The following is a 16,558-nucleotide window of genomic DNA, read 5'->3' on the forward strand; positions in this document are numbered from 1 at the left end:
CTTACTTCTCAGCTTTCTTTTGGTGAGAAAAAAATAGGCCTCAATCATTTTGGTAACAATATAAAACAAGTAAAAGAAAAAATAGGTCTTAAAGGATCTTGGAGTCACCTTAAACTTTATCTGCCATGAGACACTTAGAAGAATCAGACCTTTGTTGAAGATTACAGAACAGAGACTCATTCACTCACACCCAAGAGACAGGTGTTCACCCTAAAGACTAGAATGAAGCGTGGGAAGTGGATGGATCCAGTGGAGCCCCAGGGAACTGGATACTCACATGGCCCTGGGAAGCAGGTCGTTGTTGCTCTCCTTCCATCACTTGGTCTCAGCTTGTCTGTGACTGGCTTCTACCACTTGTGCCTCCACCCAACCTGCTGCTACATTCTCCTGGTTTCTGCTTACTCAAATGTTTTGCATCCGAAGCCCATTTTGGCCCCTTCTGCCTTACCCTCTCTTAGCTCCAACCTTTCTCTTACATCAGATAGCTCCGTCTCTGCATTCTCCACTTTCCATTTCCAAGGGAGAGTCTGATTGGCTTACTAATTAAACAGTCTAATTAACTTAAACAGAGTCCGTGTTTGATGAGAACTGTTTGCTCCAGGTCACCTCACAGGATGATGACTACATCATGGATTGTGCGCTCTTGGGTCACGTGATCACTCTTAATTTCAATTAGCTGTGCTCAGGGTGGGGAGGGGGTAAGGAACGTTTTTTGTAGTTATTTGTGCAACCCCTGCTCTAGAAATAGTTTGGGTAACTGTTTCCTTTCCAAAAGGACTCTGGGTATGGTAAGCATCTCTCTCTCACACACGCATGTAGTAAAATAACAGTGACTAAAACAAAGGGAGTATGAATAAATTGAATTACGAAGTTAAATGTAGGAAATAATGAATGAACAAGGGAAGAAACCGATACTGACTCAGGGTCAACAACTACCTATGTCCAAGTAAAATTTCTTTGCAGTCTGACAAATTGGCTTTCAAGATTGCATTTCGTTTTGCGAATTAAGCCATGAGTCGTAGTTTTCTGGAGGCCCCCGACATCCGGAACCCATGAATGCCACGTTCTTTCTAGCAGCCTTCAGCAATTTGGGGGCTCTTTGTTTCTTACGTTGAGAGAGAAATCCTGCAGGAAATCGACGCCCAGGATCAGATGCAGATCCTGGGATCCTTGGCTCTGAGTAGCACGGTGGAAAAGTGGGGTAATCGAGGCTCTAGGCCCGTTTTCCTAGGAGCCCAGGGCGCTTCACCTGTCTGGAGTCAGCCCCTTTCTTGGACGTCTCCTCCCCTGAGTTTCCTCCTCATAGGCTTGTCCCTGGGAGTGTGGGCGGCCCCTTTCTTGAGCGCAGAAACACTTACTTTTCCCCCTACCCTGCTCCTCCTCCTCCACAGCCGTCTTTCTCTTTGCCTCAGCCACTTCCTTCCTTGGCTTCGCCCTCCCCAGTGCACTGAAGAAGGTAACCGGGTCCGGACCCAAGCGGCACCAGTTCTCCGGCGGGAAGGAAAACAGGGCAGAGAGGTGCGTGAGCGCCCGGGCAGATGTGGCTTAGGTAGCAGGGATGGACCGGGTGTCCGTGGTGCGCCGCCGGGCACCGCGGGCTGCGGTGAGAGTCGGGTCAGGAGGGGGCCGGGAGGGGGCCCAGAGCGCGCGGAGGCTGCGACCGGCTGGGCTGAGACCTCGCGGGCTGGGGTCCCGGGAGGCGCGCGCCGCCCACGTTCCCACCTCTCGGGCCGACTTCCGCACTCGGCTCACGTGACGTTTCGCCGGCCGGGGGCGGACTGGGAAGCCGGCAGAAATGGAACGATTTTTACCGCGGTGCGACGTGTCGGCTTTGCACTTGGCGGTGGTTCAGGAGCCAGTTCTGCAGAGCTGGGTGGGGAAGGGCTGGGGGCGAGGGGAGAGGCTGCCCAGAGGAACGTGGTGGCCTCAGGGCAGTGGACTCTGCAGCCCCGGAGGTGGGTGCGGCTCTGTGCGCCCCAGGTCAGGGGGTGCAGAGTCGTGAGGGGACAGCAGGGGCTCGTGGAGCCCGGGGCAGGGTACGTTTTCGTCGCCCGGTTTGGGTGCTCGCTCTCGCGGCGCTTCGGGGCGCCCGGGCCACAGGGGAGACGGACCCGCGGCGCCGGGCCGGGAGCTGCGGAGACAAAGGCTTCCGGGACGCGGCCCTTCCCGGGCGCTGGCGGTGCCGCCCCGCAACTGGGGGCCCAGCTCCGCGCTCCCCAGCCCTGCACTGGTGCCGGCGGTGACCGTGTGATAATGGGCTGCAGGGCACGGGGTTAGGGGACCTCTACCAGGCAGAACCCCAAACTGGGAGCAGGATGGCCAAATATGGAGTGAGCGCGCCCCAGGGAGGAAGGAGCCCAGTCATCCGTTGACCCGCACCAGCTGCTTGTCCGCGATTGCGAAGGAGGGCTGGGAAAACGTGCCCAGCCCGAGTGTGTAAAGTTGGTTCCTGGTTCCAGACATATCTATTCCAGTAGGCTTTATTTCCTTGGATATTAGAAAATCTCCATGCATTGCCTCCGAACTTTTGAAAAATAACAATGCCCTGGGGGAAGGTTCTGCCTAGTCCTCCGACTTTCCGCTTCCTTTGTGTTTCCCACGCACAAAGCCGAAATCGATTCTGCGACGACAGTTAGAGTGCCTGGCCGGCATCTGCCTCGCCTTCCCTGGAGCCTTTTCCTGTCTTCTGGCCCAGCCTCTCACCGTTAAGCTCTTCCCCTTAGACTTGCTCTGCTTCTCACCTCTCCTCATTGTTCTTTTTTTTTTTTCTTAGACATAGTTTCACGGTACTCGTGAGAATGTGTTACATTCATATAACCAAATCAGGGTAATTGGGATATCCATCATCTTAAATATTTATCTCTTCTTTATGCTAGGAACATTCAACTTACTTGCTTTTAGCCATTTGGAAGTGTACAATCCATTAATGTGAACTATGGTCACCGCACTGATCAATGCAACACCAGGTCTTATTTCTTCTAACTGTATTTATACCCATCAACCTCTCTTCATCCCTCCGCCCCTTCATTGTTCTTCATCTTGCTCACTGCAGTCCTGGGATTCTGTCCTTATTATAAAAGGCCATGGGTCTTTCAAGGATTGTGTCACAATAGGTATTTTTCCCCCTTTGCCCCTCTCCTAAATATTAAATAAATAAAACGTCAAATTATGTATGCTAGCAATTGTTTCTAAACCTGTTATTTTCCTATTTATGGTGGTCTGGGCAGGGAGCCTTTCTTGCTTTGTAAGTGTTCTGCCTTGGTAAGAGCTCAGCATGTCACATTTCATACAAATACCACTCACTATTATATTTAGTGTATTTGCATAATGGCAAAAGAGGAAGAGGAAGGGGTGAAAGAAGAGCCACCACGATGTGGTGGAAACAGCATTTGATTGTGGGGCGTTAACCCCTGTTTCGTTATCCTTAAAATGGGGATAAATAAATGCCTTGCAAGGTTCTTAGAACTACACGAATTAACGTAGATAAGGAGCCTGATGTGTAATTAATTATAAAGAAACGCTGGTTGCCTTTCATGCTTAAAATTGGATGAACGTGCATCTGCTTAATATAATGCAGGTATGCGTACTATATATAATAGATGAATTTCCCCTTTGATTCTCATTATTCAATGAGAGCTAAGTCTGAAGTGTGCTGCTGGTGGTGGGAGGAAGGAGCGAAAAAGGGTGTTAAAGAGGTAACATCTTTCCAGGGGGTCGGGAATCAGAGAATTGGAAAGTTCCTTAATTTCTCTGGACATTTTCATTCTCCCTTTGTCCAGTACAGGCTAATTTCCTCATCATCCCTCACAGATCCTTACTATGTCTGCATTAATATTTCTAGGAACAGGGTGCAAACTTTATTCATTGTTGGGCAATTTTAATTGCTAGAGAACTTTTTTATATGGCTCTCAAATCTGCCTTTCTATTACACTTATCCACCCTACCCAGTAGAGGAACACAAAGAAATACTATTCGTATAAGTACATAAAAAAGAGCTTTAGTTTTTTTTGTTTTCTTTTTAAAGCAGCAGTTCTTCTCTAAGCTAACTTTATGGGTCAAGATTCTTTAGACTGCAAGTAATAGAAACTCAATCAAACCAACACAAGCAAAAAGAGGAAAGATACTAGTTCACAGAGCTGGAAAGTCCAGGGTCATATATAGGCTCAGTCATTGTTATATGGCTGGACATTTCTTTGTGTTAGCTTTATTCCTGGCAAGCTGTTCTCATGTGGTGGCCATTGACATCAGGGACTATAAACTAATATCTTAGAACCCAGTGAAAGGAGAGTGTCATTTTACTAATAGTTCTAGCAAAATCACAGGGCTGAACCTCATTGTTCTGGATGGGCTCAGCTACCTCATGCCTCAAACCAATCATTCTGGCCCTGAACTGCTTCTGGAGCCCAGGGTAAGACTCTACCAGGATACGTGGGTTTAGCATAAGGAGGGAAAGGCTTTATCCAAACAAAACATAGGCTGCTGGTGCCAGAATGGGAAATGGGTGCTGGGCAGACAAAACAACAGTTGCCCACCACACTGCTATTAATAGTTTTTTCCTACTTTTTTTTTTTGGGACAGAGTCTCGCTCTGTCGCCCAGGTTGGAGTGCAGTGGCCTGATCTCGGCTCACTGCAAGCTCCGCCTCCCGGGTTCATGCCATTCTCCTGCCTCAGCCTCCCTAGTAGCTGAGACTACAGGTGCCTGCCACCACGCCCGGCTAATTTTTTTTTGTATTTTTAGTAGAGACGGGGTTTCACTGTGTTAGCCAGGATAGTCTCGATCTCCTGACCTCGTGATTCACCCACCTCGGCCTCCTAAAGTGCTGGGATTATAGGCGTGAGCCACCGCGCCCGGGCTTTCCTACTTTTATTCTCATGGCATGGTGTTCAGGCCTAGTGGCTGTGTACTCTGTGTATATTTTAGCTTTTTAGTATCTCTCTTAAACTATGTCTTGAATTGCATATAATGTTACAGATATTACTTCACCAACACAAAGTCCCCAATATTTGAACACTATAAATTTTCATATTAAGTTTTATGAAGATGCATTTAATTGAACATTTTGCATTTTATTGCAATCTAAGCTTCTTAAATTATAATATTCGCACAAGCAACAGAGCAGATGGTAGTGGCACTTTTAATAATTAGCAGATAGAAAATCTAGTGCCCCAATCCATATCATGTAAGCAGGTGGTATATAGTCATAGGTGTCACTCTTGTTTTTAACAGCTAGCAAGAATTAGTCACAATCCATCTGGATAAAGTTCTTTCTTCCAAATTATCACCCCAAAGGAAACCATACACACAACTCCACCTTTTTGGTCCTTTATATGATTTGAAAAAATTATGATTTGAAAACAGACTGTGAACTGATGCATCTTCTACCCAGTTGCTCATACTTCCTGACATCCTGCAGGTGTACTTCCAATCCGTCTCATGCCTTTGCGTGTTCTTTTCAGTTCATGAGGTCAATATTTCTTTACCCTCTACTCTTAGTGCCAGACATGATAGAGCAGTGAGCATTATAGTCAGATCCCTGCAGAGGGGAGCTTACCCTGTAGAAGTGAAAGTCCAGAAATGTAATTCCAATTGAGTGAAATGAAGAGGAGCACCCGGTGCTGTGGGAACACACAGTGAGGGAGGTGCTCCTCCTCCAGGGTTTCAGGGAAGGCTTTTATTTAAGCTGGAGCAGGATGTGTGTGAATTAGCTCCTGGAAGGAGGAATAGCTATAGTCTGGGTTGAAGCCACAGTATGTGTGAAGGCTGGAGGTAAGAGAACAAAGGGGCATTTGAGAGATTAAAAAGTCCCACGTGGCTACAGCCTAGAGTTCAAGGGGGTGGAAGAGGCTGGAACAGTGTGCGGAATCCAGCTCGTGGAGGACTTAGTGAACCAAGGTAAGGCTCAGCTTTTGTTTTATTCTGAACTCCTCCTTATCTGCAGATGAATGATCTTCACCACGAGCTATTTTTTTTTTTTTTTTTTTTGAGAAGGAGTCTCGCTCTTTCACCCAGGCTAGAGTGCAGTGGCGCGATCTCGGCTCACTGCAGGCTCCGCCCCCCGGGGTTCACGCCATTCTCCTGCCTCAGCCTCCCGCGTAGCTGGGACTACAGGCGCCCGCTGCCACGCACGAGCTATTTATTGCAATCAGATTTACTGGGCACTGCCCAGAGAAGGCCATGACGTCCCTGTACGTCACTGGATTGACCGGATGGTATTAAAATTGCTGTTGTATTGATCTGCTTCCCCCACTAGACTACAGGCTCCTAAAGGGCAGGGAGTGTTTGTCAGTTTATTCTGGGGTGCCCAGCCGCTAGCTTAGGCCTGCCTCAAGTGTGCTGTGCGTTTTCTCCTTTGTTGCCTTGCTTTGTGTATGCACTTCCTCCTGTATAGAGTGCCCTACCCCACCTGTCTGGCTGGACCACTCCTCCCCAGTGACCTCCAGGAAGGCTCCTGCTGCTTCCTCCTTTGTGCTTCCATATGCCTTGGACCCACCATTCAAAGAGTATTCGTCTCATTGCTCTTCATTGCAGGCCCTCATCTGCCTTTAGAATGTGAGATCCCCGAGGGCAGATCCTGTGCTACACACCTTTTGTATTTTTGGTGCCTGGCAGGGTACCATGAAGAGGACCTACTCAGAGTGAATCGTGGGTGCAAGGAGAATGGCTGTATTCTCCCCCACAGACGTGGAGAATAGGAGTGCAGGGAGCTGAGGGGGCGGTTACAAAGGTAGAGGGAAAATGGGGACACTTCAGTGCCACATGCATCACACAAATATTTTTAGGAAAAGGAACATGGTAAATTAATAGTGACAAATGCGACCTGAACAAGACAAAGGGCTTTTGGATTTAGATGTGCTTAATGGAATGTAATGGTGATAATTTAGACTTCCTTTTTCTCTCCCAGGCAGCAATGAATGTGGATCATGAGGTTAACCTCTTAGTGGAGGAAATTCATCGTTTGGGTTCAAAAAGTAAGTATCTAACAGAGATAGAGTATTTATCTTGGCTTTACCTTGGAACAGGTGAGACTGGCATGCTGGAGAAGCCTATGAAGGGGTCACCCAGGGCTTCAGGACACAGGTGTGGCAGCTCTGCCCACAACCCCAGGTTATAACTGCCCTTAGCCAGGAATTGACATCTGGAGACACGGGGCTTTTGAGGTATTGTGATTCTGATGCAGGGAATGGTTGAGATATTTCATTATTTTTCAATAGAAAGCAAATTACCAAGCTTCTTTTATTTGACTGCATTGAAATTTGGTAGTTGAATCATGTTCAAATTTTTACTTATCATACTATTAAAATTCATGTTTTCTGCTTTGTTCTGCTGTCATTTTACAAACTTCTTTTTTTTTAAATCATCTTATCTAAAATGTCATCGTTTTACAAACTTCTAAATGACTAGGGATTTACATTGAAATTATACTAAATTATACTAAATTGTCTTTATTTTCTCCAAATCTTTTTTGTATAATCAGATATTAAGTAATATAACTAAAATAAATCATCCTTTAGGTAGTGTTTAAGAAAAATTATCTTTTTCTTCAGCAATAACTAGGCAGCTTCCTTGAAGATAGTGACATGCAAAATTGGTAGTGTTAGTGTCTTCCTAAGTCGTAATGAAAATTACTATTATACTTGTGGCTTTAGGTATTTGGTACATCTCAGATGAGATATGCAAGAATTTGGGGAGCATTTTGAAAATAATAAGAATAATAGACACATTCAGCAACAACTAGGATGATAGAACTCTAAGTTTTAAAATTACATCATGTAAGTGAAAAACAGTTCTAGAAAGTACCTCACAAGCTCTCAGGATCTGTGTCATTATAGTTTGATTCTTCTTAAAGCACTATCTGTTCCCGAATCACAAATCCTTTGAAGTAACAGGACACACCTGGAAAATTCCATTAAGCCATTAATATCAAATGTCCCCTGCAATGGTTTTCTGTTCCTGCTGTAACAGATTGCCACAAATTTAGTGACGTAAAACAACACATTTAATATCTTAAGAGTTCTGTAGGTCAGGAGTTTGACAAGGGTCCTGCTGGAGTAAGATTAAGGTGTTGGCAGGGGACTCCTTTCTATAGGTTCCAGGAGGGAATCAATTTCCTTGCCTTTTCCAGCTTCTAGAGGTTGCCTTGGCTCATGACTCCCTTTCTCTCTCTTCAAAGCGAGCAAGAGCTGATTGAGTCCACACATTGCATCATACTGACATCCTCCACTTTTAATTTTTTTCTTTTTTCAAGACGGAATCTTACCCTGTCACTCAGGCTGGAGTGCAGTGGTGCAATCTCGGCTCACTGCAACCTCCGCCTCCCGGGTTCAAGCGATTCTCCTGCCTCAGCCTCCCAGGTAGCTGGGATTATAGGCACCTGCCACCACGCTCAGCTAATTTTTGTATTTTTAGTAGAGATGGGATTTCACCATGTTGGCCAGGCTGGTCTTGAACTCCTGACCTCAGGTGACCCACCTGCCTCGGCCTCCCAAAATGCTAGGATTACAGGTGTGAGCCACCACACCCAGTCTAGTTTCTTGTATTTTTATTAGAGATGGGGTTTCACCGGCCGGGCGCTGTGGCTCATGCCTGTAATCCCAGCACTTTGGGAGGCTGAGGCGATTGGATCATGAGGTCAGGAATTTGAGACCAGCCTGGCCAACATGGTGAAACCCTGTCTCTACTAAAGATACAGAAAAAAATTAGCCAGGAGTGCTGGCGTGTGCCTGTAATCCCAGCTACTAGGGAGGCTGAGGCAGGAGAATCACTTGAACCCAGGAGGCAGAGGTTGCAGTGAGCCAAGATTGTGCCACTGCACTCCAGCCTGGGTGATGGGGCGAGACTTCGTCTCAACAAACAAACAAACATTAAAGAGATGGGGTTTCACCATGTTGGCCAGGCTGGTCGTGAACTCCTGGCCTCAAGTGATCCACCTGCCTCAGCCTCCCAAAGTGCTGGGATTACAGGTGTGAGCCACCGTGCCTGGCCTGCCTCCCTCTTCTGTTTTAAGGACTTTTTGGATTACACTGGGCTCACCCAGATAATCTAGGATACCTCCCTGTCGTAGGGTCCTTAATTGAATTGCATCTGAAAAGTCCCTTTTGCCATGTAAGGTAACATACAGATTCTAGGGATTGGGACATGGATATCTTCGGGGGCCTTTATTCTTCTTACTACTCCCTCTTTTTTGTCTTAGTCACTCTATTTCTGTATCAAACCCGAGTCATCATTACTGAAATGTACCAAGGAAAGATAAATGAGGCATATTAAAGCTGGTATGGACTCTAAGCCCTAAGTTAGTCAACAACTGAGTTGAATCATATGATCAGTTAATACTTATTGAGTATCTATATATGCTAATAACTGTGTAGTACAAGTGGTATAAAGTGTATTCCTTTTCCTCAGGGATTTTACTACTTAGTTGATGAAAACAGATAAAATCTCATAGTCCAGGTGCCATGGCTCAGGCCTGTAATACTAGCACATCAGGAGGCCAAGGTGGGAGGATCACGTAAGCCCAGGAATTCAAGACCAGCCTGGGCAACGAAGGGGGATCCCATGTCTACAAAAAAATTGAAAAATTAGCCAGGCATGGTGGCATGCAACTGTGGTCCCAGCTATACTGGAGGCTGAGGCAGGAGGATTGCATGAGTTCAGGACGTCGAGGCTGCAGTGAGCCGTGTTCAAGCCATTGCACTCCATCCTGGGGGACAGAGTGAGACCCTGTCTCAAAACAAAAACAAAAACAATAAAAAACTCATGAGGCAATTATCCAAAAAAAAAAAAAATGGTATGCTGAACTATGAAGTGCTGACATGCAGTACGGTTCCTTCAAAATGGATTATTGGAAGTTGTAGTAGTTGGGGGCACTCAATGAAGTCTTGCATCTCAGGTAGGACTTTGAAGTGTAGGGCAGGTCAGTTTAGGGGGAAATCCATGAGTTGGTTTTGGAATGGGAATGAATGTATTGTTTGAAGAGAACACCAAGAAGACATTGGAAAATGTAATTTATTTAGTTTCTTTTTTGAGATGGAGTCTCGCTCTGTTGCCTGGGCTGGAGTGCAGTGGCACCGTCTTGGCTCACTGCAACCTCTTGTCTTCTGAGTGCAGGCAATTCTTGTGCCTCAGCCTGCCTGTTAGCTGGTATTACAGGTGTCTACCACCACGCCTGGTTAAATTTTGTATTTTTAGTAGAGATGGGGTTTTGCCATGTTGGCCAGGCTGGTCTCGAACTTCTGGCCTCAAGTGATCTGCCTGCCTCGGTCTCCCAAAGTGTTGGGATTACAGACGTGAGCCGCTTCGTCCAGCCATAATGTATTTAGTTTCCTAATCAAAGAAATCAACAATCTTCCCTAACTCGGTTTTTCTCCCACCCATTTCACCACACCCACTTGATGGAGGCCTGATGAGTCTTATTTTCCACAGTGGTGTCCCTCCTGTTCCTCCTCCCACACTCCTGATTTTTCCTGAGCTCAGTGAGGTCATCTTACTCTTGGCAGCATTATTATTGGTTTTTTCTTTTTTCTTTTTTTTTTTCTGGGATAGAGTCTTGCTCGGTCGCCCGGGCTGGAGTACAATGGTGTGATCTTGGCTCACTGCAACCTCTGTCTCCTGGGTTCAAACAATTCTCCTGCCTCAGCCTCCTGAGTAGCTGGGATTACAGGCATCCGCCACCACCCCCAGCTAATTTTTGTATTTTTACTAGAGGCAGTTTTTCGCCATGTTGGCCAGGCTGGTCTCGAACTCCTGGCCTCATGTGATCCACCCGCCTCAGCCTTCCAAAGTGCTGGGATTGTAGACGTGAGCTGCTGGGCCCAGCCGTGCATTACTATTGTTTGGATAGTTATAGGTGTTATAGGCAGATTTCCAAAGATTTGTAGGGTTTTCTTTTCTTTATCCATGTCAGCCTAGTGTTTATTGGTCATATTCAATTAGTTTTTAAATTCTGACCTTTACATTACTAGAAGAGTGTCATTATTCTGGTAAGGCAAACTGAAATTCCACTTCAAAATTAGCTTTCACATTAGAAGACTTAAGATAATTATCATAACTTCTATAAGCATGGAAATACTTTTAATTTCGCAGCTTCATCAGGATACCTTGACTTTCTCATTCCTGGCAAAAGATGACTTATTGAGTTTGAAAGCATATATAGATATGTGTTATCTTTGAACAAGTTATGGTTAATTATTTAAGTTGTATCTGGAGTAATTTTGCTTTAGTCTACATATGATGTATGAGCTCAAGATGAAAACTGATGAATTTAGTTTTATCTTTTCATTCAAAGTCAAATTCCTTAAAGTCTCATTTTTCATATAGCGAAAAAAGATTAAATGGGGAGAGAGCACTTGGAAATTTAAATTCTTTCATTCGACAAATTTTTTTTAGTGTCCCCTTTGTGCTCAAGTGCTGGAGATGTAAAAATAAACAAAATTCCATCTCCATCTTTGAGGTCCTCTTTAGGTAGCTGAAAGACAGACAAACTGGAAGTACCTAGAGGGAAGTCATTAACATGGGCTGTAAAGTCAGACTCTCTGGAAATGAATCCCAGCTCCTCTACATACTTGCTGTGTGACCTTGGCTACTTTACTAAACTTTTCTGTGCCTTGTTTTCCTTATTCGTAAAACAATAATACTCTATTTCAAGGACACAGTTCTTCACATCAAAAAATCTCTAAAATAGGCCAGGTGTGGTGGCTCACGCCTGTAATCCCAGCACTTTGGGAGGCCAAGGCAGGCAGATTGCCTGAGGTCAGGGGTTCGAGACCAGCTTGGCCAACATGGTGAAACCCCGTCTCTACTAAAAATACAAAAATTAGCTGGCCCTGGTGGCGGGTGCCTGTAATCCCAGCTACTTGGGAAGCTGAGGCAGGAGAATCGCTTGAACCTGGGAGGCGGAGGTTGCAGTGAGCCAAGACCACACCATTACACTCCAGCCTGGGCAACAAAAAGGAAACTCCATCTCAAAAGAAAAAAAAACTCTAAAATAAAAATGCGTCTTATAGTACATGGCATGCTATGGTTAAATTGGCAGTTTAATTATAATATAAAATAATGATGCTTCTTGTAATCAATTGTGTCTTATCTTCCATGAAATACAGATTAAGTGAATTTTGATGACTGTAAAATGCATGGAACAGTTCTGGATCATAGCAAGCACTCAATAAGTGTTAGCTATTAATACTATAAATGATGGTGAGTGCTTTGATAGATAGATACTCAGTTTTATAAGAAGAGCTATTCACTCAACTGAGGGGATCATGAAGGACTTCTAGAAGAGATGGCATTTGAATTCATTCCTGAAGAAAAAGAATTTAGCTAGGAAGTTTCTGGGTTTCTGGGCAGACGACTGAACATGGGCACTGTTACAAAGGTAGAATCTGTCATATAATCTTAGGCACGGCAAGTAGTTCATTGTGACTGGATCAGAAGGTACGTGCAGTGATATGGCAGAAGACCAGGCAAGTGATAGATGCAAGGCCAGAGGATGAAGAACCTCTTCTGTGAGGCCATGGACTCCCCTTTATTTAGAAGGTCATAGGGAGCCATTGAAATATTAAAGTAGGCTTGATGAGATGGCTCACACCTGTAATCCCAGCACTGTGGGAGGCCAAGGCTGGAGGATTGCTTGAGCCCAGGAGTTCGAGACCTCATCTTTATTAAAAATAAAAATAAATTAGGTTTGGTGGTGCACGCCTGTAGTCCCAGCTACATGGGAGGCTTGGAAGGCTCAAGAGGATCTCTTGAGTCCAGGAGTTCGAGGTTGCAGTGAGCTGTGATCACACCACTGCACTCCAGCCTGGGCAACAGATCGACACCCTGTCTCAAGAAAAAAGAAAGAAAGAGGGATTAAAGTAGAAGAGTAACAATGAGCTTTGCATCTCATAAAGTTTCTTCCGCATTTTTTCTTCCACACCCATGTGGAGGATGTATTGAGGGGCAAAAATGCGGAAAAGGAGGCTGGTACAGAGTTCTCAGTGAGCAGCTTGCAGCGATGCAGGTGAGAAACACTTAGGGCCTGAACCAAGGAATTAACTGTCACTGGAGAGGAGAGGCAGTAGCCACAGAAGGCACAAAGAAGGTGGAATCACCCAAACATTTATCAGATTGAGGGGTGAGGGGCCATGAGAACTCCAAGATTACACCCAGGTTTCTGTCCTTGGTGCCTTTAGAAATTTTAACCAAAGTTGAGAATTTATTATATGCTGGGCACTCTATAAGAGGCTTTATCTTTATTATGTCTGTTAATCCTTGCAACAGCCCTGTGAGAGGTATTTTTACCCTCATTTGATGGATACCTGAAGTTCAGAGAGCTTAGAGGACTTGCCTGAGGTTACCAGCAGCTCCACTTCTACCTGTAATCAGTGACAGGTTCCTGTTGCACACAGTGTCATGTAGGTAGAAGTTGAAAAATCAAAGAGGTGCATCTTTGCTTTCCAGGCCAAACATGGTCAGATTCCCTGTTTTCCCTTTAGAACATCTTTTGTCCTCCTTCTCATCTTAGATGATCTACTTCAGGTGAGTAAACTACGCACGCTGGTCACTGTTCCCCCAGCCACCTTACTCGTTTTCAGCCTTGCCTGTGGCTTGGCACACTCTCCCCGTTTGTCTCAGTCACAACAGAGCCCCTGGTTGCTGATGCTCAGTATGTGCCAGGCACTGTGCCGAGTGCTTTTGAACCGTGTCTCCTGGCAGCACTGAGAAAAAGATGTTCAGGTCTCCATTTTACACAGGAGGAAGCCAAGGCTTAGGGAGCTTTAAACAAGTTGCCCAAGGCCAAACGACTAGTAGATGGCAGAGATTTCAACTGAGGACTGTTAGGTTTTTAAAAAGCTCCATGTATATCATCACAATGAAGATGAGGAAAAAGAAAAAAGCTCCGGTTATTGTCTCCTTTAAAGTCCAGAAGAGGTACTGCCTCCTCCATGAAGTCTTCCTTACCATTCTTGCCCAAAGACATCTTGCCCTCCTCCAAACTGTAAAATATATTTTCTTTTTTTCTTCTTTTTTTTATTGAGACAGGGTCTCACTCTGTTGCCCAGGCTGGAGTGCACTAGCACGATCATGACTCACTGCAGCCTTGAACTCCTGGGCTCAAACAGCCCTCTGCTTCAGCTTCCTGAGTAGCCGGGATCACAGGTGAACTCCACCAGACCCAGCTATTTTTTTTTTTTTTTTTTTTTTTTTTTTAGGAGAGACGCGGTCTCACTATGTTGCTCAGGTTGGTGTCAAACTTCTGGGCTCAAGGTATCCTCCTACCTTGGCCTCCCAAAGTGCTGGGATTACAGGCATGAGCCACTGCACTCGGCCGGGATGTATTTTCTTTGCTTCTCATTTGGCATCCAATCACATACTGCTTTGTACTGTTGCTTTGTTATGTGTATAGTCCTTATTTCCTCATGGGAATCGAAGTCATTGCTTTGAAAGCTAGAAAGTGATTCTCTACTTATGTCTGCCTCTAGTGTCTAACACAGTGCTGCATTCACAGTAGGAGTTTGCCAAGCATCCAGTCGGAAGTTCTAGCCAGGGAGCATGGGAACTCAAGAACCTTTGGTCAAGGAATGGTCCTCCCCTCACTGTGATGGCCATCCTCTTGACAGTGGGTGTAACCTTGGAAGGGAAGAACTTGGAGTAGAGGGGTAGGAAGAGGTCAGGGATTCAGTCAAGTGGTCAAAGGAATCACCCAAGGATAGGGAGGTGTCTCCCAGATTACTCTTGCCTCCAGGTTTTCAGGTTATTGATTTTTAACAGCAGATGTACTTTTGGTCTATCTTAACTTTCAATGTCTATGTTAAAAACTGGCCTCCAAATAAGATAATCTAGGGCTCATATGAAATACAGATTTCTGAGTCTACTACCGGGAATTCAGATTCAGTGGTCCTGATGAATGGCTGATGATTATGCACTTTTAAGGAGCCCCCCACTCCAACCCTGGGGATTCTGAGTGTTCAGAACACACTTAGAGAAACACTGCTCTTGATCCTGGTTTTCTCTTTTATTTGTAGTCTTTATTGATTCAAAAACTCACATAACAATTAACAAATAAAAATAGAGAGAAATTCATCTGCAGTATTCAACTTTTGTAAATGTTGGTTCTCAGTCTTTGGATAATCCTAAGGCTAAGAGGCATATAACATGTATTTATTCCATTACTTTTTGGATCAGGGAAGATAATATGTTGAATTTATGACTGTTAAGTGTTAAATTGTAATCTTGGATAGCCCATAGTTAGAAATTTGTTAAAGATTTTGTAAATCTTCCATACTTGAGGGTATGAAACAGACTTTGCATTTGCTAACAATGTATTTTCTGAAACTAGATGCTGATGGAAAGTTAAGCGTGAAATTTGGGGTCCTCTTCCGAGATGATAAATGTGCCAACCTCTTTGAAGCATTGGTAGGAACTCTCAAAGCTGCAAAACGAAGGAAGATTGTAACATATCCAGGAGAGCTGCTTCTGCAAGGTGTTCATGATGATGTTGACATTATATTACTGCAAGATTAATGTGGTTTACATTATCTTTATGTACTGCCATTTTTTGTTTCTGGTAAACTGGAATATAAAGTGAGAGAACAAACATTTGAACATACTTAATGTATTTTTATAGAACTTTGTAAACAAAAGGAGATTCATGTTTTAGAAGTCTGTCCTTTTTGATATCTTGAAAGAAAATTTATGTATGATGCTATAAAATAAACAAATCCTATTATTTTTCTCAGGAATCTGGTTGGGAATTGTAGGCAATGAGATTTTTTGGGCGCCAGGGACAGGGGAATGTTTGTTTCATAAATAATTAGACATTTTCTATAGATATTTGACATTCCGCGAAAGCAACAAGCAAACTGAAGACCAACTCCTATGAGAAATATTATAATGTTTATGTAATAAAGACATGTAACTGTCTTAAATTTGCCTTATTTTGTCATTTAAGTAATTGTGTGCTTCTCAGAATGAGTTTTTGCATGAAGATTAGGTAACTGCAGTAAAAGTTATGTTAATCTGAAACAAATTCTCTCAAAACTACCAAATTTAAGTAATAGGAAGGGCTGGGCACGGTGGCTCACACCTATAATCCCAGCAATTTGGGAGGCTGAGGTGGGCAGATCACCTGAGGTTGGGAGTTCGAGACAGCCTGGCCAACATGGTGAAACTAAATATACAAAAATATACTCTACTAAAAATACAAAAATTAGCTGGGCGTGATGGCACACATCTGTAATACCCACTACTGCGGAGGCTGAGGCACAAGGATCACCTGAACCCAGGAGGTGGAGGTTGCAGTGAGCTGAGATCGCCCCACGGCACTCCAGCCTGGGTGACAGAGCGAGACTTGGTCTCACAAAAAAAAAAAAAAAAAGGAATGGTTAGTGTTATGGTTGGACCCTATACAAAATATTTATTTTGAGGCTGATTGTGTGCTTACGGCTGAGTTAGGGGACAGGCCAAAAAAATCTAACCTAAAAACTTCACATTCTAGTTGGGTTACACCCATCTGAAACAATATGGGATAATCTCTGCATGTTACAGAATTTAAAATGACTTGGAATACCAAGGAGAATAAA

The 16,558-nt window shown here is 44.5% G+C and overlaps 1 protein-coding gene across 1 annotated transcript; it reads left to right on the forward strand.

Moving 5' to 3' along the window:
- Positions 1-1,248: 1,248 nt before the first annotated feature.
- ABRACL (ABRA C-terminal like) lies at positions 1,249-15,907 on the forward strand. Its single transcript, XM_032160370.2, has 3 exons — positions 1,249-1,518; positions 6,904-6,970; positions 15,316-15,907. The coding sequence occupies exons 2-3, from the start codon at positions 6,910-6,912 to the stop codon at positions 15,498-15,500; spliced, it is 246 nt and encodes an 81-aa protein (XP_032016261.2). The 5' UTR covers positions 1,249-1,518; positions 6,904-6,909; the 3' UTR covers positions 15,501-15,907.
- The last annotated feature ends 651 nt before the right edge of the window (positions 15,908-16,558 follow it).

The sequence above is a fragment of the Hylobates moloch genome, unplaced genomic scaffold (genome assembly GCF_009828535.3).
Source record: "Hylobates moloch isolate HMO894 unplaced genomic scaffold, HMol_V3 SCAFFOLD_2, whole genome shotgun sequence".
Taxonomy (NCBI): domain Eukaryota; kingdom Metazoa; phylum Chordata; class Mammalia; order Primates; family Hylobatidae; genus Hylobates; species Hylobates moloch.

Bases quoted from the DNA above. Each gene is read 5' to 3' on its own strand.
- ABRACL (XM_032160370.2), top strand. From the start codon at position 6,910: ATGAATGTGGATCATGAGGTTAACCTCTTAGTGGAGGAAATTCATCGT. The intron at 6,971-15,315 runs GTAAGTATCTAA...TTCTGAAACTAG, and splicing joins TCATCGTTTGGGTTCAAAAA to ATGCTGATGGAAAGTTAAGC.